Source organism: Lathamus discolor, chromosome Z, assembly GCF_037157495.1.
Source record: "Lathamus discolor isolate bLatDis1 chromosome Z, bLatDis1.hap1, whole genome shotgun sequence".
Lineage (NCBI taxonomy): Eukaryota > Metazoa > Chordata > Aves > Psittaciformes > Psittacidae > Lathamus > Lathamus discolor.
In genome coordinates, this window is record NC_088909.1 from 28,615,696 (window position 1) to 28,642,414 (window position 26,719).

Below are 26,719 nucleotides of genomic sequence, written 5' to 3' on the forward strand. Positions count from 1 at the left end.
CTTTTCGAGGTTTCCTTTGGAAAAAGGTTAAACACAGTGTAACCTTCCAGCCAGTTGTTTCAGTGATGATAAAAATTTCACAACCTTCTCCCTGTTTACTTAGCATCACTGTGCCCTAGATATGACAATGTGTGCAGATCCAGGAGAAATAATGAGATCTATGGAAAGCAGGCGCACAGGAGAAAAAAAGGCACTTAACAATGGCAGCTTTATTCCCTGCTGCTGTTGGACTGCAAATGGGTACTGAGTTTGCAACCAAGGCTGAAAAGCATTTAAACTTTATTTGCTAAACAATAAATAATACAAAGACTGTTTGCAGAAAGTTCAAGAAGAGAACTGTCATTGGATTCTTGCACTGTGGCTGGTGGCTGATGCTTTTCTGAGTGCCACTAAAGCAAGTTGTGAATCTGGGAGAAGGGGAGGGGGAAAGCCTTTCTAATTGTTTTGGGTTTGGGGTTTTTGTTTGTTTGGCTGTTTTTTTAGTTTGGAGGCCTATAGGAGTAAAATAGGTTATTCTAAACAGACTGCACTTTGTTAGACATCACACACTATACAACACCTTCAACTAGAGGGCAGTGGTGGAGTTGGAGAAACAGGAGGTGGCAGAGCACACAGACATCTGCAAACAGCTTGCGCCTGCAAACCTTTGAAGCTTTGAAGCTGATGGCATCTTACGCTGATCTCTGGCTTTTGTGAAAAATGTCAGGAAAGGATCAGGGATTTAGGAAGTGAGAGATGGTCTCCAATTCTATTTACAATTTCCTGTTTTCTCTCCTGAAAATAATTCCATGTTCACATGGGTCCTCTTCAAACAGGGGCACATCGTGGCTTGCATCTTTCTACAGCTTTCCTACAGCTTTTCCACATCTTTCTACAGCTGTTCTTCACAGACTGATTCAGGTTGGAAGGGACCTTAAAGCTCATCCAGTTCAACACCCTGCTACAGGCAGGGGCACCTTTCACTAGACCAGGTTGCTCCAAGCCATGTCCAGCCTGGCCTTGAGCACTGCCAGGAATGGGGCAGCCACAGCTTCTCTGGGCAGCCTGTGCCAGGGCCTCAGCACCCTCACAGGGAAGAACTTCTGCCTAAGAGCTCATCTCAGCCTCCCCTCTGTCAGGTTAAAGCCATTCCCCCTTGTCCTGTCCCTACAGGCCCTTGTCCAAAGCCCCTCTCCAGCTTTCTTGTAGCCCCTTTTAGGGCACTGGAAGCTGCTCTAAGGTCTCCCCTTAAGGAGCCTTCCCTTCTCCAGGCTGAACAAGCCCAGCTCCCTCAGCCTGTCTCCAAGCAGAGCTGCTCCAGCCCTTGCAGCATTTCTGTGGCCTCCTCTGGACTCACTCCAACAGCTCCACATCTCTCTTGTGTTGGGAGCCTCTGGCCCTTTTTCGAGCTAAATGCTGTTGGATACTCTTTTGCTCATTCTAGATTCAGTCTTGTTTATTCATTTGCTTAATGCCCAATATCAACTGAATTGTTAAACAGCAGTGATCAGTCAGTTTGCTGTCAGGCTTGTTATTCCCTGCAGGTTTTCCAGCCTTCCTCTTCCTGCATTTACATATCATAGATCTTAGTATTTTAAAGTTTTTGAATAGATGGTGTGTAAGTTAGGAGATGGTGAGAAAAAGGCTGGTGAAATGCACACCATGTGGTGACATGTTAAAATACTTTGTTTTGTTGGGTTTTTTTAAGAAAGCAGGTAAATGCCATGGAATGCCTGGTTTTCATCTATTGTAAATTAGGTGTCCCAGCTGTTTTTTTGATTCTTTGATTTCAGGATTTAGTAAAAATTGTAGAATTCAATCAAATAGTTAGGGTTGGAAAGGACCTTAAGGTCATCAAGTTCCAACCCCCCTGCCATGGGCAGGGACACCTCACACTAAACCATGCCACCCAAGGCTCTGTCCAACCTGGCCTTGAACACTGCCAGGGGTGGAGCATTCACAACTTCCCTGGGCAAGCCGTTCCAGTGCCTTTACCTTTACAGTAAAGAACTTCTTCCTTATATCCAATCTAAACTTTCCCTGTTTAAGTTTTAACCCATTACCCCTTGTCCTACCACTACAGTCCCTAATGAAGAAGTAGTATCATCTGTGATCCAATATATGTACTATGTCATGAATGGTCAAGTTAATACTGCCCGAAGAATGACAAATTTCCTGCCTTTTTTTTTTTTTCCATCTGCCGTTCCATAATTACAGCAATCATCTGGATTTTGCACTTGATTTTAACAATGCATTCCTTTCCTTTTTCCTTCTACAGCATCTCCATTCATAATCAATTCAATTTAGCAAGTTTCATTATTCATTTCTTAGAAGTAAATTCACCAAAGGTGACTGAAGACAATGTCTGGTAGCTTCTTCTACAATGTTTTTTTAATTTAAAGTAACAGATATCACAATCAAAATTTTGCTTTAGCTACATTCCCCCCCCCCCCCCCCAAAAAAAAAAAAAGAGGCAGGAGTATTTGCCTTTGAGCTACCATTTTCTTTTCAGCATTGCAGATTGCGTACACTACCAGAATGTGTGCACCTCTTACAATGTTATCAGTCGGAGTGTCATTTACTGTGGTCCAGCATATATATGTGCTTTTTTTTACTTCTAAGACATTAGTTTGCTGAAGTGGATTTGAAATGAATGTAGAACAGACTACTGTAGTCTGTTATGCATTAAAACAGCATTGTTTCTAATTACCCTTCACTGTGATTTTGTATATTCATGGACTCACCCTGTCTTCACTAGATGGCTCAGCTTCAGATCTTGTTCAAAATTTCAGTACTTCCTAATAAGCAAGAGGGGTGGGTTTTTTTTCCCCCTATTTCAGTAAAATAAGCACACGGTGGAGTCTTTTCAGACTTTTATCTGGATTTTCTCCAAAAGGACCCTAGAATTCTTGGTACACTCTTCACTCCCGCCTACTGTTCCCCCAGAATATTTGCAGGGCTATTTTCTAGGTGCTACTTTTTTCTTCCTTTTTGTATTGTTTTGTCTCAAAGACCAAACTATTTTTCTACACTATATAATTTTCCAAAAGCACAGCTTGAACATTTATGCAGGGGAATTATATAAAAAAAAAGAGTGGTTTTTAAAAGCTTTCTTTCTTTCTTTCTTCAATTTATTTATATTTGATTATATTATTTATTTATATTAGATTTCTTGAATAATTGTAACTGCTGTTTGAAACATGTACTTATGTACGCATGGTCTTTGGAAGATCACTTTTTTTTTCCTGTTGTAGACACGGTAGGCTTTCTTCTGAGCTGAAGTAGCAGAGCTAGTGACAGGAAGAGCACACTCCGCCTCCTGAGGGGAGCACTTCTAGAGAGCAGTTCATGTTAACTCTGCAATAGAAGTCTAAGTCTGGAGTACTGAATCATCTTTTAGATCATAATTCGACTCCTTCCAATGGCTCTTCTCTTGGCAGTTCATATAGTGGTGGTGACAATTCTGAGGTTTGTGAGGTGACAGTTCTGTAGTCCAACATTAGAGATGCAGGTCTTTTGGCAGCAGAAGCAGTTACAGGTGCTGTTGCTTAGGCTTGCCAGGTCTGGTTGATAAGTTAGTGTAAAATCGTTATCTCTGTTTGTTTAGGTGAATGACTTACTTATATAAGAATTATAAGATCATAATATTCTGTCAACACAGGGCTGGGAAACTTCCAGAGACAGTAGAGTAAATCTAAATGCAGACTTTGGTGCATAGTGTCCTAGCCCAGTTTGGAGGTGATCTTGAATATTCAGTCTCTGCCCAAATGCATGTTTAACATTACTGTAATTTTTACAAGCAGAAAATGAAAATTATGTTCTACATGCACTAATACCTCAAATATAACTTTTACACCTGCTACATTCAAGCCAATGTATTTCAGAACTGCAACAGAAATTTTAAACAACTCAACTGCAGCAGAACTCCATAATCTTCCTTTTATGTCAATCAGTGTTGGCTGTACGGATATTTTTTGAAAGATAAATTTTAAGACTACTTTAAACTTTCAGAACAAAGCACTACATTACTTTGATGAGGCTCTTGTTGGTTACAACTGGACAACAAATACGTGTGGATATGATTTAGATAAGCATCTCAAAAATTCAGGTGTTTCACTAATCGCAGTCTTTCATCAATTCCCTTTCTGGTTTCTCCAGTCTCTTGCCCCCATCTGAATACAGAATTTTATAGTAGCTGGTATGACTTGTCCTCACCCCACAATCCTTCCAGGCTCTTCCATTGTGGGGCTGTTCTTATTTAAAATAACTCTTTCTCATAGAACTAGCAGGATCATTCTTTATGTTAGTATTATTAGAGCTTTGAGATTTAACTTTTTGATTTGCCATCCCTCATATATGTATCACAGAACTTCAGTTCTGTTTTCAGTTTTGAATTGTTCAGTTCAGTTTTGAATTCAGCATAGATAGAGGGTAAGCACTGTTAAGAACTACAGGAATTTACAAATCCAACTGGAAAATAGTGGCCAAAGTTTGCTCATTAGTAGAGCTTCAGGACTGTATTCTAAATTAGGTATTGCAAAAAACTGCTGGACAATATACAAAGATTTCTTTCATAGCCTCTGTTTGATGATGTGGCTGGATAAAAGAAGAGTATTACTGCGATCACTGTCGAGCGCCATTTCAGTTCTGTCTCATATAAAGAAAGAAATTCTCTCTTTACTTGTTTAAATATAGCAGAGCAGGGTGAAGGGGAGGGAGGGGGAAAGAGGCAGCTGAGAGAAAAATTTCAGCTTTTTAAAAACCGAACATAAAGTAGGTGCATCTGATGGATTCTCATTACCCCAATGCTTACTCCCACAGTGCCTTGATTCTTTTAAGTTTCCTTCCCAAATAATGTCAAGAAAAGCAGGGCATTATTTAGCATTGTTGACTTTTTGCCCATAAATGTGTCACCATGAACAAACAAGCTTTCCCCTTTTTCAAGTGATATATTTGTTTAGAGTATTTATGAAATTAACACTTCATAAAGGTTTAGCACTAGCCAAAAAGTTATCACACAAGGAAAATTTAAGTTTTTGTTTCCCCCCACTAGATGGCCCTTCAATGGAATGGCATGTAATGCCACTGACTGGCTCTATTACATTCATACTTCTGTGTTTCTACTGGAGTGTTATCTTTACAGTATTAAAATGTGCAGTGAAGGAGACATCATGAAGGAACATGTTTAAACAGCATTGGGCAATACTGTGGAATGTTGCAGGGAGAAAGAAAAGGTAAAAAGCATTGCAAAAAAGAAAATCTCCATTTAATAAGCATTTATGTAAGAACTGACATTAAAGTGTTTCTTTGCTTTGTAATAAGCTTGCAATATCTTCTTTTACCATAGAATTATTACTGTAGCTCTTGACCTTTTTTTTTTTTTTCTGAATTTGACATGTATGTTCTAGCACTGCAGCAGTTCATTACACATGAAAAAGTCTAATTCGTTACATAGGTCGTAGTGCCAGAAAGTCACAGAAGGTTCAAAATGATTTTTATCAGCTCTTAGTGTATGCTTGAGGAAGAGCAGATTGTTGTAATATTCATGCTCACAGGCGTGGTGTCTTCATAAACAGTGAATCTTCAGTGTTTCATCCTCATGTTTATATGGTTTCTATTGTGCCTACTTTCTGCTGGTTTAAATATGAAATGCTTACTAGACAATAATATTTTAGCACTTCTTTCTTTAAAAATCATGACCACAAACATTATTTCTTTTTATAAAAAACCAACTTTTTTTAATAACTATGTGTCTTTCTCCATATTTTAAAATCTCCAGCCTAATTTCCATTCAGGCATAAGCAATTATTTTCAGACCTATTCTGCATGCACACATAAAGACTTATGTTAGCAGGTGGACTTTAGAGATGACATATTGAGCATTTGTAAACAACTGATAGTGTCTTAAAAATGTGGTGACAGAAGGTGGGGTGCCAGGTAATACAGATTCAGAGAATGGTTTGGGTTCAAAGGGACCTTAAAGCTCATCCAGTTCCAAACCCCTGCCACAGGCAGGGACACCTTGCACTAGAGCAGGTTGCTCCAAGCCCCGTCCAACCTGGCCTTGAACATTGCCAGGGATGGGGCAGACATAGCTTCTCTGGGCAACATGGGTAAAAGTGAAGCCCACAGTTTCAAAGCTCAGTTCTGGTTATGTAACCCTTGCATTTGATGTCCAGTGTTAATTGGTGCCAGCGTTGCACAGAAGCCTCTTCCCAGTGTTCCATTTCAGGATGGTATGAGTACCAGCCAGGCCTTCTCTTTTGCTGGGGGGAGAATGTAAGCTGGTAACTGTCTGCCTGGCCTGTCATCAGTAACTATTTAAAATAACTGAAAGAGTTACAAGGTGGCTTACAGAAAGGGTGGAAACTTCTAAATCAGTAAGGTCCCACGGAAAGTTTTCAATGCCTCCAAGAGTCTTCCTGTGATTTTTCAATTAAAAGGTGGCAAGACTAGATGGTTATGGTACTCCACAAGTGGCCACCTTTGAGATGGAAGTGCAATCAAAACATGATCTTCGCAGTTCCTTATCAACAGAATGGAGGAGGTCACCTGATGCACTTTCCCACATCCTGTAAGCCATTCAGCTTTACTTCATGATCACACTTCTACAGTTAGCTTTAAAATGGCAATATCATTCTGACCTCTCTCCGTAAACTAATGACTTACCTGAGTATCCATCACCAGATTTAAAGCCTTTTGATAGGTGTTCAGAAGACTTGGAGGACATCAAGTGTGTCCAGAGCTGGAATAGTGTTGGCTTCCTATCTTCTTCTTAGTGACCTTCCCAGGAAGCAGATATTATAGTCTGGGAGGTAATAGCTGGGGCTATTAATCCCCAGTGACAGGTTTTTGAGCAGTGGCCAGAGCGTAGGACATTATTCAGCAGTTAGTACCTACGTGCCCTTCCTGGGAGGTACTAATGAATCCTGACAGTAAAGGGCTAAGGCATTTCCTACCAACACTTGTGAGTCTACATCATGAGCCTCCACAGGGAGGTCTACCAGGGTGCGGCAGCCCTGCGTGTGGCTAAGATTCATTCTGGGGGGTGACACGGGTGCCTATGGATGCACTCTGCTTTAGTGTCCAATTATTAGTTGAAATAATCTGCAGTGTTTCCTCATAGAAGCAGCATTCTTCTATTCAAGTAATAATAATCTACAATTTTGTTACTAAAGTTGTTCCTCACAGACAATTGTGGGGATATACTTGTGTGGCCATAGGTAGTCTAGCATGACACAAGAAAACTGCAGTCTTTGTCAAGAGTGTATGTGTCTTCTGGTGGCCAAGTGACAGGACCACAGCATGTACAGCATATCAAGTGAACACTTTTGCTCTCAGTGATGGCTTCATATCCTCTCTGTACCTATTACATCTTAGTCTGGCCTTGTCTCAGTTGCTTTTGATCGTGCAGAGATGCTTCATCATATCAGCTTGGTAAATGAAGGGTGTTTCTGGAAGATCCATCTGGATCCTTTGTCTTTCCCAGACAGCATCTCCTAAAAATTTCAAAATGTCCTTCTATTCTTGAAACTCTCTTGTTACTTTGTTTTTATGATCTGTGCCTTTCTCTCCAATTTAGCAGTTATTAGTAGGACAGTTACCCACCAAAAAATGTTCAGAGTTTTATACCCTGTACTAAAAATGTCTCCTTTCACTTAAAGCTCTTTTTCTTGCTGGTGTAATTCCATTAACTTTGTTAAAGTTCACTTTTGATTCTGGCTGTCGTGGTTTAAGCTGAACCCAGGACACTGGATTATATATTTCTCCTGTCTTTTGTAAAATTTGTTTTGTAAATGCACCTTAACTTGGAGAAAAGAGAGGTTTTGGGGTTAGATGTATAATCCTTTCCTAAATCACCCTATTTTGCTATGGATTTGGAACCATAGTCCACTGAATGGAGACTCACACAACATGGGCTGTATTCACGGTTTCATGTGAATGAGCTCCATGGTCTAGAGGAATTAATTTACTTTGTTTTGCTTTGTTTTTACCAAATGTAAAATACAATTATAGCTGAAAATCAGTTAAGTATGATTATTGGAGTTATTATTATATACAAGAGTTAAGTATTATTATTGGCCAAGCAGTATATCTGTCTGTAATCTACCATTTCCTATGAAGGAGGAGAGGACATAGTCTCAGACTTTGTTTTTTGTTCATTCCCTTTTGTAAATTCAAGTCAGTCTATCAACATCAATTTGACTTTGCTTTCACAGTTTATGCTTAAAGCTATCCCTTAGCACACATCTTGCTTTTCAGATACCTTAAGCCTACTGCAAACAAACAAATCATGAAAATTAAATAGTAATAATGCTGTTGTTAGCTTTGTATAATAAATTTTATCCACTATTTAAGTGGCAATTATTTCCAGAAACTTGGCATTCTAGCCATACAAATGATGAAATTTATTCCAGTTACAACCCATCTTTCTTTGGAAAGGAAATACCAATAGTGTTTGAAAAATGGATTATTAAGAACTTTGGTTTGCTCAAAGTGGCACATATGTTCTATTTGCTAACACAGCACCTTTCTGGGAGAAAGTGAGTACAGCTTTTCCCTAGCCCAGATTACCTTTTCCACAATTCTTTGGATCAGGAAATAAAAAACAGCTAATAGTTGTGGGGCATGTGGAATTAGTTTAAGCAAAGCCAAACCCTGATCCTCTGACTACCTCCTCTTTCCTCTGTTTTGTCTATTCCTGCCTCATACTATGTCAACAAATCTTCTTTAAGCTCAGAAGGTGCAGGGGAGAGGGGGTGGATATAGTGATTCTTTCTCTGTCTCTCTCTGCCTTTGAGGGTTTTGTAGGGTTCTTTTGGGGAATGATTTAAAACAGATGTATTTTTTAAAAAGTATTAGTTTGTCTTGTAAAATATTTGTAAAGAAAAACAGCATCAGGATGTCTGAATGTAATCCCAGTTGAGTTCTGGAGATGTCAGAAAGGGAACTGGTTTCATCACAATGACATAGCTCTTTTCTCACACAAGTTAATTACAAATCAAGGTAACTTTACAGAAAGGGCAGAATCTGTTAAGTGAAAATGAAGGGGCAAAGTGTACAGTATTTTAAAAGCAGAAAAATACCTGTGCTTTCTGTGTGGTTTATTGTTCACTTCTGCCATATGAGAAAACATTTATTTTCATGTTTCTCCAGTACTGGAACTACGTGTTTTACATAAAGGAATAGAACAAGTACCTCTTCCCAATGAAACATGCTGGGTATATGCTGCACCTCTTTAGAATCTGTATACCTGAGGACAATAATGGTGTCATTCCTAGGCTTCAAGCATATAATAAATATTAAGGAAATAACTTCCCAAATAATTCAGTGTTGCTGTGCAGCACTGGATGAAGTTGATATCGGTTGTTGTGGTTATGGTCATCCTCAAAAAAACCAAAAATATTTCTTATGATATGAATAGATACTAATCTTAACATAGAACATAAGCCCTTTCATGTTACCTGAGAAGCTGGTGTTTTTTTCTGAGTCTGAAGTGTTTGGGGTCTTAAATTATAATCAGTCATTGGAAGTAGTTCTGCCATCTCTGTCTGTTTCATGATTGTATATTTTAGTCTATGTTCTGTAGCTAAACACTTCCAACATTTTCACAAGAAATCTTGACAACATAATTGCAGAACCAGTGTTGCTGAGGTAACTTTAGATGATTAAACACTAAATGATGTTTTTCTCAGCTGATCTGGTTTATTAAGATGGCAAAAATGGCAACGATATAAGTGAACCAATATACTGTATGCTAATTAAGCATCAGGAGAAGAAAATAAAAATTAAATGCAACATATGCTAATTTCTTGGGTGCTAGACTTTGGGGTCAGTTACAGAGACTGTTGTATTATGCGGTTTGTGATGGCAAAATGTTGAACAACTTTTTTATCAAATATTTTGCTAATCTTGAAATATTTATTTTTCCATTTCTTATTTTGAGAAAACACTAATCATATTCAAACTTGATGCAGTAATATAGCATCAATCCATTGGAAATGTTGAACATAAATTTTTGACATACGTGGAATCTGATTAAAAAAATTGAGAGAAATTGTCATTTTTTTCCCATGGTGATGCTTCATTTTCATCCCATGTAACACAATGTTTTGTTGAGAGTGCTGTTGGCTCTGTGTGGATTTGATGCTGCAGCCTTTATAAGCTTAGAAATAAAATAGCTTTCTGAGGAAAAATGAACAGGTCATCGGAGCAGGACAAAGCCCAGTTGAGGAATGATCCATGGAGTACATTGATGTATCCAGGCAGTAGATTGCTGGGTTCTTCCAAGATGTAAAGTCTGCTTGAGTTGGCAGAAAGGAGGACAAAGACCCCAGAAAACATCTTAATGAGGGTGGTTCCTGCTTTTGAGGGACAAATGGTCATTCCGTTTATGAAAAAACTCTCAGAAATTCTTGATAACTTCAACAAAAATGACATTACGGTTAGACTTTTATGTTAACATACATTGATGACTTTGTAAATTTAAAGCCAATAGTGTATAGAATACCTGAGTAAGTAAGGGGGTGGTTAAATTACTTCCTACTATGATACCTCTCCTGCATTTTTCATTTTCTCCATGGCTGAGATGTTATATGCTTTTGCAGTATGGGCTGAGGTAACCATATTGTAAAGGCAGTTGGAGTTTCATCTCTGATGTATTTCCTGCACAGTGGCACTTGAATATTAGAAAACAAAAATGAGAGAGAGAGAGAGAAAGCAAGTATGCTCAACAGCCAAGCAGAAATGATGATGGGGGCATGGGTACGTCTGACAACTTAAACACAGAATGGAGCCAAAGGGTATCATCCCTGTAAGAGCTGGGGTGTTTCTGGTTTCTCACTCAGCACCTTCCACCAGGAATGTTCATCTTCCTCTTCCTGGTGCATACAGCAGCACAAGGACCAGCATTTTGAGAAACTGCTCCCATTCCACCTTCTGTCTCTTTACCACTTGAAAGGGTGCACAACATAGGGGTTGGCACCTTCAACATGTTCATAAGCCAGCCACCTGGCTTATTGAAACACGTATTTAGAAACTAATGCAGTGACAAACAAAACTGTGTGGTGCTCAGCGTATACTCTATCATACTTACTGTAAATACACACAAATACACAAGAAAACAATTTCTGATAACCAGGTTTTATGAATTACTTCTAGATGAATATGTAATGTGCACTTTTGAAACTTAACTGATGGATACGTGGTCCTTTTCCTACAGTCAGAAATTTTTTTATGCAACTACTTTTATTCTTCTCTTTAGGACAGTGAAAAAAAAGGATTTATGAATAGACTTTATGCCATCCAAGAGGTGTGTATCAGTGTCCAGAATATCCTTGATGAAGTGGCTTCCTTTGCAGAAAGAATCAAGAAGTAAGTGCTGACACAGGTGCCATATTGCTCTCCAAAACTATTAATGTTGTTTTCCAGCTGAAGTACCAAGTGTACCCTTCGTACACTTTAGTACCTTTAGACCTTTACTCCTTTTTATTTTGTGGGGAACTCCAGTTTTTGATGATACATTGTTAAAACTCATCGATATTTCCTTTGCTTTGTGGACGCCCTCAATTAATGAAAATCCTGTCATATTAATATTGTAATTTAGAAGTACAGAAATTGGGGGGAAGAAAATTATAAAGAAGGCTTTGAAGTAAAAGAGAAACTTGCTGTGAGACCTTACAGTAGTTACTTAAAGGTAATAATCAATAATGCATCTTTGATAAAGGAAATAAGCAGAGCTGAATAGGGGTTTCAGATTTTAAGGATGTACATATATATGTTCAGCTGATGGAAGTATTGCAAAAACCTTTTCTTCTACAGTATTTGTAATTTGTAACACTTCATACATGATATATAAGAATTGCCAATAAATTTAGGCCTTGAGCAGGATTGGTTCTGAGATTTACTACAGGAAGTTTTGTGTAGTTTTGTCATGGTCAGTGAACAGCAGTGTAATATTTATTACTGGAGATCAGAAGGGGTCCAGAAAGATGTCTTCCAGCCATCATCTGTGACACTGGCTTTCTGGGGCTCAAAAGCCAAGAGTGTCTCATCCTTGGTGGGTGAGATGTCAGGAGCAGCATGTTCACAACCACCTTTCTACTGCAGGTAGAGCGGGCAGGTAGAGAGATAAGCAGGGAGCCATGCCGAGTTAGAAAACCTCCACAAGAGGCTTTGCTGTAAAGCTCCCACTGGTGCACGCAGCACATCTTACAGGAGAGTTAAAGCCATGTGCTGCCTTCTTCTGGGTGGGATCTAGCAGTGTGAGGCACCTGTCTCATCCGCTGCTGGTGCCATCTGCAGCACATTGGTGCCTCACGCCTCTGAGACCATAGCCTGTGGAAGGGGTATGGCCCCCAAATAAGTTCCAACTTCTGGAAGTGAGTTTTAGAAACTTGATGGATGAAGGTCAGCCTATAGGAAACATGAGGATCATCTGTCTTGCTGTTCTGCCTAATTTTTTTCCCTCCAAATCTATCAACAATGGCAAGCATATCAGGATTCAAGAGGAGGTCGCCGTTTTTGCATTTAAGAGCAAAGTCCCTAACAGGAAAGCTTGGGAAGCATTCCCATGAGGACACTTCCAGACAGCCGTGTTCACAGCAGCACAGGCAGGTGCAAGCACATTATATTGCATTACTTTTCCAGGCAAGCAAAATGAGCCTGTGTCTGAAATAAATCCTTTATCAAAAGGCTGTTCTTGGAAGTTGTCTTGATAATTAAGTTTTTCTAATTGTGCATTTTGGAAGTAGGTCCTGTTCTATTATATACCAGATGAGAGCAACAGAATTTTATGAACTGAGTGAGACCAAATCTTCCTATAAATCTTTGTAATTTGTTCCTAAAACTATAATGGGAAACCTGTACTGAGTGCTGTGCTAACACAGCACATAAGGAGGTTTGCTAAGTGAGGAGCCAGTATTCCCACACATGGCGTGTCTGTGATCCATTGCACAAAGCCGAGTCACAGGAACATGAGCAGACCCTCAACCTTCTGTTCATCCCAAATGCATGCAGAAGAGGGGAAAAGAGCAGGTGTCCCCTGAGGAGAAAGGGAGTGATCCTGCACCAAGTGACACTAACATAATGTTCACTCTGGAGACATGTCAAAATTGCCAGGGAGAAAAGAAGACAAATAAACACAGGAAGCCAGAGCTCATTATGAAAAATATGGCTAGCAATTCAGATAATTGCAATTATTCAGCCAGAGAAGCCAAAATAATGTAATCACACTGATTGGGGATGTAGCTAGTGATAATACTTTAAAGAGTATCATCAGACTACTTAGAGCCAAAGCCACATTTTCCTTCTGGATAAATGTCATGCAACACTTTTGACATGGTGGTGCCTTCATGGAACAATCCCATTGAGCCAAGCTCCCTTTAACCAGTGTTCCCATGGGACATATATATAAATAGGCCATCTGGACTCCCTCTCCTTCTGCACACAGAGGTTGGAGAGCCACAGTGTGGCTCTTTCAAGATTCCTCAGCTTTCAGTTCCTCTCTGTCACACCTCAGACTCTGCAAAGTGAGGTGATCACAGCGTAGAGACTGGGAATCTTGATGAGGATGTTTTTATCTGGGGCTTTCTTGGAAAGGCAGTGTCCTGAAACTCTGATGAGATCCCAGAAGTTCTTTTCCTTTATCCGTAAAGAAATACTATTTCTTTTATTTTATCTAAAAGATAAAGTTTTTCTTTGCAGTGTACTTTATCTTATTCACTCCCTCCTTTTTTTCTTCTTCTGTCATTTTTCTCCTTTTTTTCCCCCCCCCACTCAAAGGTGTTTTATTTCGTTCCTTCATTCAGTGCTTTTGCATTATGTCTGTCTTCAGGACAGACTGTTCTGCACTCTCCTTTTCCCTAACCCTCTCTTTCTTGGGTGCATGGATGAATTTCCAGCTTTGCATACCCACACACTTGCCATTTCCTGAACATACCCCCAAGACAGAAGGGGACGTGGCCAGGAAGTGCATGTAAATGTTAGGCAGAGGGGAAGATCCCTGCTCAGACTTTAACTGCTTTCACTTTCCTTACAATAAAGCAGATAACGATAAGGCAATGTGCACTTGAGCGCAGAAACCCGCCATGTGCTGGGCTGCACCCCGATAGAGTGAGCAGCAGTTCGAGGGAGGGGAATCTGTCCCTCTGCTGTGCTCTGGGGAGACCCCCCCTGCAGTCCTGTGTCCAGCTCTGGGGCAACAACACAAGAGGGACATGGAGCTGTTGGAGCGTGTCCAAAGGAGGCCATGTTGATGCTGCAAGGGATGGAGCAGCTCTGCTCTGAAGACAGGCTGGGAGAGCTGGGCTGGTTCAGCCTGGGGAAGAGAAGGCTCCTTAAGGACAGACCTTAGAGCAGCTTCCAGTGCCCGAAAAGTGGCTACAAGAAACCTGAAGGGGGCTTTGGACAAGGGCCAAGGGGGAATGGCTTTAACCTGACAGAGGGGAGACTGAGATGAGCTCTTAGGCAGAAGTTCTTCCCTGTGAGGGCAGTGAGGCCCTGGCACAGGTTGTCTGGAGAAAGCTGTGGCTGCCCCATCCCTGGCAATGTTCAAGGCCAGGCTGGATGGGGCTTGGAGCAGCCTGGTCTAGTTGGAAGGTGTCCCTGCCTGTGGCAGGGGGCTGGAACTGGATGAGCCTTAAAGTCCCTTCCCGACGATGGGCTTGAGACATGCACACTCCACAGGGAGTGTGTTAAGCTAGAAGCTCTTTTGGTTTCCACTGGTAGTGAGTCCAAGCCTAGGCTCAGCTGATTTACAGCATCCATGTATCCATTTGTAATTTCAGTTTGTTCTTGCTGACGGAACTGATGCTTCTCCCCCTGGCCTGCCCATTATTTGTACTTTTATTGGCTCTGTTGGGTGACCACATTTCTGACTTTTGTTAATTTTCCTTTTAGTACATTCAACTGGACTGTCCCATTCTTGAGCTGGCTGGCGATTGTTGCCCTCTCCGTGTTCACCATCATCCTGTATTTCATTCCACTAAGATACATTGTCCTTGTCTGGGGTAAGTAAAGTCTCTTTTAACTGTCTGTGCCACTTAGAAAAAACTGGTTTTGCAGGGATGACTTATATTGTCAGTACTTTTCCGTATTTATGGTCTTGAAGCTGCCCCATGATGGAAACAGACAGGTTAGCTAAAAATCACAACTGTGTAAAGATTTAGGTCCACCTGTAAAATGCATTTTTCTTGGCTGGCATTCTAGACTTCATCATACTATAAACATGTAGCCATGAGGATTCTTCATATATCAAAGTGTAGCTTTGTCCAGATATTACTCAGATTTATTTTCACCACTTATACACAGACAGAGGCATTTCAATCTATATGATGCATTTAGGACAACATGCCTTTTTTACTGCAGTACTTCATCTTCTGAAACTGTATGTAAACATAGCAACAAGAAACCTGTGTAAAGGGTCACCTTTAGTCAGACAGAAAGGTATATGTGGTAGTCGGTGTTGGTAATGAACAGAAACTGGGGGGGGGGGGGTTGGATGGGCAGCGAGGTGAAATCATGATTGATCCAAGCTCTCACTACTTGTCCTTATGTTTATTCTTTACACTGATTTTAAACAGCTACCGTTACCACATCTGTCATAAACAATACCCCAGGTTTTCATTTGTGTATTTTGTATATACATTTGTATAGTGTATATACATCTTACACCACCAGCAGCTGTACCCTTATTCCATAGTGCAGACTTGTGAAGAGCACTGTTCTGTTAAATCTGGGGCTAGTTTTGTTTCTGAAGAAAAGGATGCCTCTGTGAAAAAATTCTGAATTTAAGAGACAACATAAAATCATTGAAATAACAGCGAAGAATGTAATTTTTATACATCAGCCAGTATTATTAATATTCTGACCGAGTCTTCACAAATAATTGTAGCAGAATATGCAAAATAGAGAAGAACCAATAAGGAGGGTTTGAACAAAAGTATTTCTATGGAACTAAAAGAAGCAAGTGTGTGGGCTTACTGTCTTTGCCTGTCTTGGAATTTCACTTATTCCTCACGTACCCTATATCACGTGGGTGCTATCTAGCACACACACACACTATGGTAGGCCTCCTGTTACTTAAGTTTGAAGTACTTGGTCTATTATCCTTTTTGCTGGTGTTTTTTGGGCAGATCTGGCATCTTGTACACTTGCTTTAATATATCCCCTTGATTTCATGCAAGAACCTGAGATTGTAATACCCACAAAACTGTAGTTAGCATTTTTTTATTAAAAACTCCTGATATGGACCTCTGTGATACCCCGGGAAGGGTCATACTCCCCCACAAAAATTGTCTGGCAAGGAAAAGCCTCAACTCCCAAACTGGAGTCCATGCTTCCCAAACCATGGATAGATAGCATAAGCACAAATTACTGTAAATGCACCATGTTCTCTTCCCCTCCCCATCTCTTCTCTTCCTGTCTCCAGGTTACCTAGTCTATCTAGATACAACTTCAAGCACCTTTGTTCATAGAGTTTTCAGGTCCACATTTTCCTCCTGCATTTCAGTTTAGGTAGCTTCTTACTCAGCAAGCTTGTGGGGATCCTGCTACATTTTTTCTGTATTTCTCTTGCCCATGCTAGGAGACTAGACATGTACTGCATAGGTGCAATGCCAGCAGCTCAGACCTCCCTGGGGTGAACCATGTTCACGCAGAACCACATCATACTGTGTGTAGCTTTAAGCAGCTGTCCCTTCAAAAAATGCATATTCTAAACACATGCCTGTTTTCTCCATTAATGTGTATTTCTAGGCACCCCTGTGTATATACATTTCTTCATACTTTCTGCACTTGGAAGAAGATTACCTTTGTTATCTGACTTTTGTTCGCAGGAAAGTTTGAACTGGTCTGTAGCAGCATCACTCATTTCATTGTTTGGGAAGTCAGGGAGTTTTAAATGAAAATTCCTCTGTGTTATGGCTGGTCTTTCTTACAGCTGTCTTTATTCTGTGCATCTGTAGGCACTGCCTTTTTCAGCCTGCCCTGGCAGGAAATTTTAGTTCTTTCCCTCCTGGCCATACTTTTTGGTATGGAGACTACTGGTCCTTCAACACGTGGTGCATTAGCCACAGTAGAGGAGGAACCGCCTCTGCACTGTAATCTCATTCACTGTAGTGGTGGTAAAACCACTGGGTTTATCTCCTGGTAAAACCTCCTCGTAAAAGCTACAGATGTTTATCTGGAAAAGACTCTAAAAAATATTATTTTCATCAGAAAATTTCCACACTTTGGAAAAGACCTAATCTTCTTGTTGTATTTTAATTCTCTGGTAGCGTCCCATCTCATCTAGTTTATGCTTTTCTTTTCTGAGCCTTAATCATGATTTATTCATGCATTTACTTTCACAGCATGACTAGTACTTTATCAGGTGGGACAAGGTGAGACCGCATCACCCATAGGCGGTCCAGTGGCGAAGTGCAATAAACAGTGGGGCAGATCTGAATTTCTCAGTCACTTGCGGATGCAAAGGACCCTCTTAAACAAGGTTTTCTAATCTCAGATGTTCCTTCTCAACACTCACGGCTCAGTCACTAGATAAAAGGATGGCAGCATCTCCTATCTATACCACAGAACTGAGAATTCATGAAGTGGGGGGCTGTGGGTGTTATCAAGACTGCAGCTTGCACTCTCCATCCTAAAGCTTTATGTCCTTGCTAAAGCTTTCCAAAAGGCCTTGGCATCAAAGACTTTGTGGAAGGTAGACTGTATTATCTTATCTCTGATACAGCCTGGATAAATTACACAGGATGGCACATTTTTAATGCTGCTCTGGTTTTCTCGACTCACACAAGAGTCTGCACAGTTTGTACCATTCCTGCCTGTGCTTCAAATGTGCGTGCCAGAGCCCATGAACAATGTTCTTACATGAAAAGTGTATGAACCTGACCCAGCATGTAATAATAAGAAAATTAGTTTAATTTAAAAGCCTGTTTTCTGCTTAGTTTGGGGAGGATTTTCTTGGTGCTTCTGAGCAGTAATTTTTAATAGGCATTGTAAAACCATGATGTCTGAGGAAGGTACCACATCTCTTCTCTCCACTGTCATCAGCTCATCTGTATCTGTCATTCCCGTACAGAGGCTTGTGTAAACTCATCCTAAAGCCTTCACCTGATGCAGACTTCGCTGCTTCCTGTGTGTGCTTCACCATCCCTAGCATTAGGAAGATTTACTTGTGTCTGACCTGAGTCTTCTGCCCTGCAGATAAGCTGTTAAGCTTGTTACTGCTCATCCTCTCTGCTACAGAAATGGAGTATGCTCTATTCCTCTCTTTTTTGCAACCTCCACATAACAACCACAGTTTCTTTTACTTTACCCCCCCCCCAAAAAAAAAAAAAAAAAAAGTATTTGAGGAATTTGAAAATGTGCCTAGAACTTTTGCATTTTGAAGCAGAGGGAACCACAGCAGCAGCTTATGACTTTTAGAGCTTGAGTTTAGAGTTCATTCATTCACTAATTCAGTGCTAATGTCAAACTTACTTTAAAATGGATCGTAAAATCTTTTTTTTAGAACTTTGCCAAGAGATATGTTGGTTTGGGTTTTTTTAATAGTGATAGTAACTTTTGAACTTTCACTTTGTAGGTATCAACAAATTTACAAAGAAGCTTCGAAGTCCGTATGCGATTGATAACAATGAGCTGCTTGACTTTCTATCCAGAGTTCCTTCAGATGTGCAAGTGGTGTGTATATTTTTAAAGCGTCCCTATGGCTGTTAATATGATATATGGCATCATGATTTTCTGGGTTTTTTAAAACACATTTTAAAGAAGTTACTTTCATTCAATATCATATTCTTTAGCACAGTATTGTATTCTTTAGACAAGAAATTGCATACTCAAGCTGGGGAGGGTCTATGGACATTAAGAAGGTTGATAGACCTTTTTCCAGTGAGAAAGTTGCCACTACCTTAGCTGTGCCTTTGAGGATTCTTTGGAGCAATGAGTAAAAAGACAAGTAGATGGGTGACAGTAACAGGTGTTAGTTTGTATAAAAGAGCCTCCAGCCTTACGTGAAAATGGCTAGGATAAGGCTGAACATGAGTAAGCTTGCGCCCAGACAGTCAAGAAGGCCAAGACCATCCTGGCCTGTATGAACACCAGTGTGGCCAGCAGGGCTAGGACAGTGATGATCCCCCTGTGCTGGTGAAGCCACACCTTGAAGCCTGTGTTCAGTTCTGGTCCCTCACTACAAGAGAGACATTGAGGTGTTGGAATGGGTCCAGAGAAAGGCAACAGAGCTGGTGAAGGGCAATGGAGCACAAGTGTGATGGGGAACGGCTAAGGGAACTGAGGGGTTTAGTCTGTAGAAGGCTCAGGGGGTACCTTATTGCTCTCTACGCTGCCTGAAAGAAGGTTGTAGCCATGAGGTGGCTGATCTCTTCTCCCAAGGAACAAGTGACAGGACCAGAGGAAATGCCTCAAGTTGCACTAGGGGAGGTTCAGAGTGAAGATTAGGAAAAACTTCTCCAACCTACCAAAGGGTAGTGAGGCATTGGAACAGTCTGCCCACAGCAGAGGTAGAGTCATAAGGCCTGGAGATGTTTAAAAGACATGTAGATGTGGCGCTTGGGGGCATGGTTTAGTGGTGGCCTTGGCAGTACTGAGTTAACAGTTAGATTTGATGATCTTAAAGGTCCATTCCAACCTAGCTGATTCTATGATACTACGATTCTAAGGTTTTGTGTAGGAAACGTATCATAGCCTTTCAATATCTTATGAAGGGCAACAAGAAGGCTGGAGAGGAGCTTTTGACAAGGGTCTGTAGGGACAGAACAGTCCCTGGCAGTGTTCAAGGCCAGGCTGGACAGGGTTTGGGGCAACCTGATCTAGTGCAAGGTCTCTCTGACCATGTCAGGGGTTTGGAACTGGATGAGCTTTAAGGTCTCTTCCAACCCAAACCATTCTCTGATTCTGTATTACCTGGCACCTCACCTTCAGTCGCTACATTTTTAAGACACTGTCATTTGTTTACAAATGCTCTATATGTCACCTCTAAAGTCTACCTGCTGACATGAGTCTTTACGTATGCATGGAGAATAGGTCTGAAAGTAATTGTTTATGCCCAAATGGAAATTAGGCTGGGGTTTTTAAAACACGGAGAAAACCCACACAATTATTAAAAAGTTGGGTTAAAAAAAATAAAACAGGAAGGTCAAATGGCGAAAGGAGCAGCACCAACACGGAGTCAGTGGTGGGTGGCTTTGTCTTGCAGCAGGACTGTGAGAGCATTTCAGCCTTCACTTTCCTAGGGTGAAAGATTTTGATGTGGCCACAGTTCAGCCGTGCACATAAACACTTTTAAAAATAAGCTGGTTGTGAATGATAAGCTTTTGTAATGCAGTACACAATCTCTTGAGGAGGTGCAACCGTTAAGATAATGTCAGGCACATAAATCACCTCTGGTATCACAAGGATTATGTACTTTCGACATTTCCAGGTAGCAGTTTCAGATCAGAGCTGGTATAAATTGGAGGTATGGGTGCACAAACACCTCTGAATCTCATCCCTTCTGTGGCTGGCCTCTGAAAATAAGCAAGTTTTTAAGAAATGTTACAAAGACTATTCATCCAATTCATTAAAGAGAATACTCTTTATTCTCCATTAAAGTTCATGGAAAAAACAAAAGGTGTAGCCTTCTTATATTTTACTTCAGCACACAGTGTTGCTTCCTGGCAGGATTTTCCTAATGCTGTCTTTCCTTCTTACTCCAGATCTATCATTCTGTTGCTGTGGAATCACAGCTACAGATCCCATTTAGTTTGCAGGGGGATAGTTTTTCTTTAAAAAAATAGAGATCTTTCTTTTTCTAGCATGTACCACCTGACTAGTTTCTTCCTGAATGTTGTGTTTAAACAGGTGCAATACCATGAATTGAAACAGGATCCCAGTCACAGCCCGAGCAAGAGGAAGAAAAACAACCCTGGCTAGCCAACTCAATGTGTTGAAGGGACAAGCATCTGCTGGGGGAAGATTAAAGAAAAAGCCTACAGCCTAAGCAGTGTTTCCTTTCTCTCTTGAGCTTTTTATTTATTTTTCCTTTTTACCTGATGGGGAGATTTTGTAAATACTGTAAAAAGGCATTTCTCATTGAAGATATATTTCACACTGTAAAGACATTTGTCGAAGGTTTGAAGTACGGTTTCTGCTTTTGAAAGCCTTATTAGATGCAGCATAACACATTAAAGGAATCGGTCTAAAATGGTAAATATGCACAGCTACTTGGTGGTCAAAGGTACCTGAAATACTCAAATCATGCTGACTAAATCTGCAAAAGGTGTACATTTAAATCTGACTCAAAAAAATCAGTCAGATTGTATTTGTGAACATTAATATTTTTATCCAGTAAACCACCATTACAATTTTCTATGTTTTATATGTTTCAACAGAAATACAATGTAGTGAAGGCTACTGCACTTAAGTTTTAGCAGATTTTTTTTGAACTCCAGACCCTATGTTAACTCCTGGTGCAATGTTTTCCTGTGCAGGAGGGCTGCTTATAAGGTAATGAGAAACACCAAGTGCAAATCTCTTTCTGGAGCTCCCAAAAGTAGTTCCTGATGTTTTTATCATTCCATTGTAAGATCTAAAAATCTCTGTCTCTCAAAATACTGCCAGGTTTGTAATTGATTGCCTATCTGATTTTTCTATATGTACTGGTAATCTCCATTTGTACTACATAGTTTAGTGAGTAAAGTTCATAATTCTGTTGTAATGGAAGTACTATCAAATTAACTCCATATTGCTTTGGTGTCATGCTATGAACACCTTCTGTGCACATAACTATTTTAATATGGAATCTTGCAGAAAATGTTTTTGCTTTCAAATCACAAGACCATATCAATATGCTTTATGGTATAGCACATTATGTGTTACCAATGTGAAATAATATGGTGTGGAGGAAAAAATGCAGTTGTGGTAAAACTCATATACTGGTTTTATTTCCTTAGCTAATAATGTAGTCAATTCATCTGATACAGTTGTGCCCTACTGCATGGAAACTGTATTATTTTATAAATTATGTGGAACATAGATGGAAAAGTTTACATTTCAAATGTCTTAGTGGCCACTACATAACGAGTACTTGGGGATATATTCTGGTAGCTGCATGTAGACTTCCATGCTCAGCTCCCCATGTAGTGAGCAGAGACTTCATTCCTAAGGGACTATCTGTGCACAGCTCTTAGCCATAGCTCCCAGCAACATGAAAAGGGATTTTTGCCCAGGGGAGAATGGTAGGACTGATTCTTTGAGGGGAGCTGTTCCTGTGGTCCTGTTTGGGTTACCTCTTGCTGGTTACAGTTGCTGATAAAGTTATATTGCACTACTCTAACAATACTTTTTGAAAAGACTATTTAGAAATACTTTGAAATCAAATGTGTATATATTTGTGTAAAGAATTGTATGTTAGCTGCATTGCCCATGAAAGGTCATCCTGGATTTGTTTATTTTACAGATGTGATGATAGCTGGTTTCTGATGTGACGGCTATTTTGATCCTTCTGTTTCTATCTTTGAGAAAATGCCAATCAAATAACTTCTGCAGAAAGTCTTGGACCTAAATATGCTCTTGTTGCACCATGACTTTAAAAGAATTTATTTATGAAGCTTGTGTAACCTTGTTTTCATTGTATGCTTCCTGAAGAGCAGCATACAGCTGATAAAGTCAGAATCAATGATGAGCCTATTTTGTTTAAAAAAAAAGCCAGACTTTTGTCTTGACAATGTGCAAATGTTTGTTGCCAGCTGTCAGTTTTGCAGAGTTATTTGATACCCTGTAAGCCTTGTACCTTCTTAATGTTGCCCATCGGTCTGCGTACGATTTCCTGCTGTGTTTCTTTTTCTGTACTCAATTTCAAATGTCTACTTTGGTAGTAATGTCTGAGTTAGTTACACACATCTACTGCATTAAACACATTTTATGCATCTCTCTACTAGCTATTACGAAGCCTCTTTCTTTGAAGTCCTATGCTATTGTTTTCCATGAGTGGCGCAAAGGACAAGCAAATGAAAGCACTGTATATCTGTGTGTGGTATTTCAGTATTATAAGCCCCAAAACAGAGAACTGGATGGGTTAAGGGGAGAAAAAGACTTGTCTGTGGAAAACTGATGAACTACTTCTAATGCCTTGGTCACTCAAAATTGATATCACTGAAAATACAATGCAGGACTAAGAGTGCATTTTGGTTAAATGCGACTCTCCTGCTACAACAGGACATTTTAAAATCACATTTTAAAACAATTTTTCAGTGAATCCACTTTCACTATTTGCAGTTTGTCTATTCTACTTTGTGTGGGAGGCCTCTGGAGAGAATCAGTCCTGCCTTGTGCTGTGAGTGGTTCAAGATTTCATTCCATTTCCAGATTTGTTCTGAAGTAAATTTCTAACCTGCTAGATTTACTGAGTCTTATTCCTAAGCAACTTCCCTGTTCCTGAACAATCAGAAAAGAATAATGCACTTCATGATCGTGAAACTTTATCTGCTCTCAGAAAATAACATTTAATGACTTCATTTGAGTCCAGTGAAAATTAGTAATTTAATTGGGGTCCACACTTAAAATAGGTGTCAGGATCTACTGAGGCTAATTGTCTGAGAGGTTCTAGTCACTGATTCTGATGATAACTTACAATACAGAGCTTGTTTACCCTGATTTTATAGTTATTTCTTTTTGTAGTAAGGAACAGCTCAGTGTTTTTCATATTAGCAATGAGCTTTAACTTGAAAAGCTACTGTAACTTAGCATTTTTAACCCAAGTGGAATAAACACTCCTATTTTTTATTGCAATTAAGACAACAGTGGAATAATGAGAAAGTAATTAAGCAGGCTGCATACAGTGTATCTGGCAATATCTACCAACAAGAGGAAGAGCTGCTGGACCTGCCACCAAATGAACTACATGATGCTGAAGTATTTCATTCTAGGATAGTGCATGAGCACAAAGGAAAGGAGAGATAGGAATAGTTATTTCTGTCATCAGCGCTAGATCACATACCTGCCACACAAAATATAATAGAACCTTTGCAGTTCTGTGCCCATCAGCCAGGGATACCTGCCTCATGGGAGAAGGGCAGCTTCTACCTGTGCCTGCTCTCCCTCAGCTGCCAGAGCCTTGTTTGACAGTTAGGCGCAAACTTCTTTCTGAGCGTGCTTCTCCTTTGAGGGCAAACTTCTTCCTCCCAGCTGGGCTAATTTCCAGATGCTGTGCAGCAGCTTCTGTAGAAGACAGCTCATCTCCCCACTCCCCCACCAAAACCGGTACTGCAAATTTTCAATAAATACCTCCTCCTCCTCCAGAATATTTCCGAAATCTCCCCAGAATCAAAAACCAAAATGTTTTATAGCAAGCACAATTTCAATTATAGCTATTTTTCACTGTGGAACACCAGATTTCCATTACTTTCTTCCTAATTAAGGTATAGTATAAAAAGTGTAACTTCTGACTCTCAAAGTGGTAACTACTCCAGATAAAGTGCAAACTTCAGATGTCAACCTAGAAGAACGTGAAGGCTTTAACAAAGTATACTGTTCTCTACTCTGTCACTTAGGGAAGTGGGTGAAATCCAACTGGTTGAAAGCCTCATGCAGTTGGTGAATCAGTTACGGGGAAGCAAAAGGGAAGGAGGGCAAGGGGCAGTCTAGAGAAGGGCTTGTAGACAGAGAGAAACATTCACAAGGGCTCACCTCTAGGCAGTGATCTCCACCTGCACCCGATGGAGAAAGAAAAGATCCTTCACATTAGAACCTGTGTAGGTGTTCTAAACCACCTTTGCCTTTGTTGTGAATAATACATCCCGTCCATCAAAAGCAGCCTTTTTCTCTCAGGAAAAAAAAGTACTGCAGCTGCTGCCAGCCATGGAAGATGTGAGCAAGAGTATGTCAGGTCCTCAGATCAGGAGGCTGGATGCTGCAAAAGGGTTCTTTCACACCATACTTAACCAAGAGAAGGCATGTTTCTCGTACACTAAGGATTTTAGATATTAATTTAAAAAAAAGTCCATAAGCTATCCTATGGCAAAATATGAAATAAACCTTAGCTATGCATTGCACAGAACTGTATATTTCTGAATGATGTCTTCTTTACGCTCAAAGTCAGATTTAGCCTACTTCAGAGAGGACGAATTCAGCATCAATGAATCTTGAGGGTCAAACTTGAATTTCTTGAAGTTTGAAATTGAGTTCTTTTAACAAATGGACAAAAAAAAAAGTGTAATAATGTTTTTCTCCTCATCAACCTTAGTACTGAATTAAATTTAAATGTCAAAACCTTTTTTATGGTTCAGGTTGCACAATATAGAAGCCTGAAACCCTTAGTTATGAGTCACCGGTAATAAGTATTTTCCCATTATAATCAAAAGAAGCTCAAAACTTCTTTTCTCACTTAACTTCTAGTTAAATTGCAGCAAGTGATTAAAGTAAAGCCCACAATGTTGATCACTGATACATATTTTGATTAGAGCTCTGATGAATAATTTCTCAAGAATTCTAGTTAGTATTGCCTGACATGAAGACACATTCCTAGAAGTTTACATTTTGCATAGTTGTACATGCTCTTTTTTGGGGGGGGCTGCTCTGAGCCTTTACCACTATCTCACTGAAAGGTAACTGTAAAAGGGCTTTCTGCTGAATGGAGTGCTGGGAAAGCTCTTTTCCAGTGGTGTTTTTACCACGTTATAGGACTGGCCTCAGTAATTCATGGTGTGACACTCTAACCATTTCTTTCGTTTGCAAAAAATTTACATCTCAGAAAACAGCCTTCTTGGTGCACGTCTATCCTTGAGTTATGACATGCAGGAAGATTTTTCACTGCCTCCTGAACAAATATGGTAACAAAAGTGCAAAATCTTTTCCTTCCCTGCAGGGATGCTAGCCCTGGGACATGTAACAAGCTTGATAAGCAGTGGCACTCAGACTGGGAGGAGCTGTTGCTCATAGGCACAAAATAATGGCTTGATCAGAAGAAATGGGCCTGGGGACTAAAGCAGTTTATTCCCTCAGCTACAATTCTGTTCCTCAGGCTGAGGCTCCCTGAACACATCTGTTGGGGAAGGGGGAGGAGAAATAGGAAGGGATTGGGCTGCTTAAGTAAAAGATTTACTCATAAACTAAACTACCAATTCTTGCAGATTTATTTATTATTTATTTGGTTTTTTGTTTGTTTGTTTATTTATTTATTAGACTGTGTTTTATTTGAATGAGAAAAGTCCTTCTGCACTACATTTCTAGAAGTAAATATCTTAGAAGAAAGTTCAGTCAGCACAGCTTGCTGAGGCAGCATACAGTTTTGGGAAGACTGGGTGGCATCTTGGTAAAGAGCTGGGGGACAATTTCAATGGATTACGAGACTGAAACTAGCCTGCTTGCATTTTCCCTTAACAATATAAACAGGTCCTTTCCCCTAGCATACTGATGGAGATTCACAGCTCAAAACTATAGTTACATCTACAGGCTTCTTTCCAGGTACAGCACCATTTCCTATCTCTTCTCAACATCAGAGATTGCTCTTCCTTTTTTCCACTTTTCCACGCACTCCCTAGTGATCAAACTGAAGGATACAGCACCATATCTCTTCCTCATTTCCTAGTCACTGCTGATACAAGCAATTAAGCCTTACTGTGAAATCTTACTGTTTGTCATGTCATGCTTTCCCACTTCTCCCTCACTGTTTTTTGTTGGCTTCTTTCCCTTATCCACAATTTCTGTTTGGCTTATTCCTTTTCTTTTGGACCTAAGTCCTTGGCAA

General features: G+C 40.1%; 1 protein-coding gene across 3 annotated transcripts in view; it reads left to right on the forward strand.

Moving 5' to 3' along the window:
• The window catches only part of MCTP1 (multiple C2 and transmembrane domain containing 1), a 255,065-nt gene extending 232,169 nt beyond the window's left edge, over positions 1–22,896 (forward strand). For all 3 annotated transcript variants that reach the window (XM_065662669.1, XM_065662671.1, XM_065662670.1), the window contains exons 17-20: positions 11,243–11,352; positions 14,878–14,987; positions 18,563–18,660; positions 20,836–22,896. In XM_065662669.1, the coding sequence (XP_065518741.1) occupies positions 11,243–11,352; positions 14,878–14,987; positions 18,563–18,660; positions 20,836–20,907 (390 nt within the window). In that variant the 3' untranslated portion in view covers positions 20,908–22,896. The remainder of the gene's footprint in view (positions 1–11,242; positions 11,353–14,877; positions 14,988–18,562; positions 18,661–20,835) is intronic.
• The last annotated feature ends 3,823 nt before the right edge of the window (positions 22,897–26,719 follow it).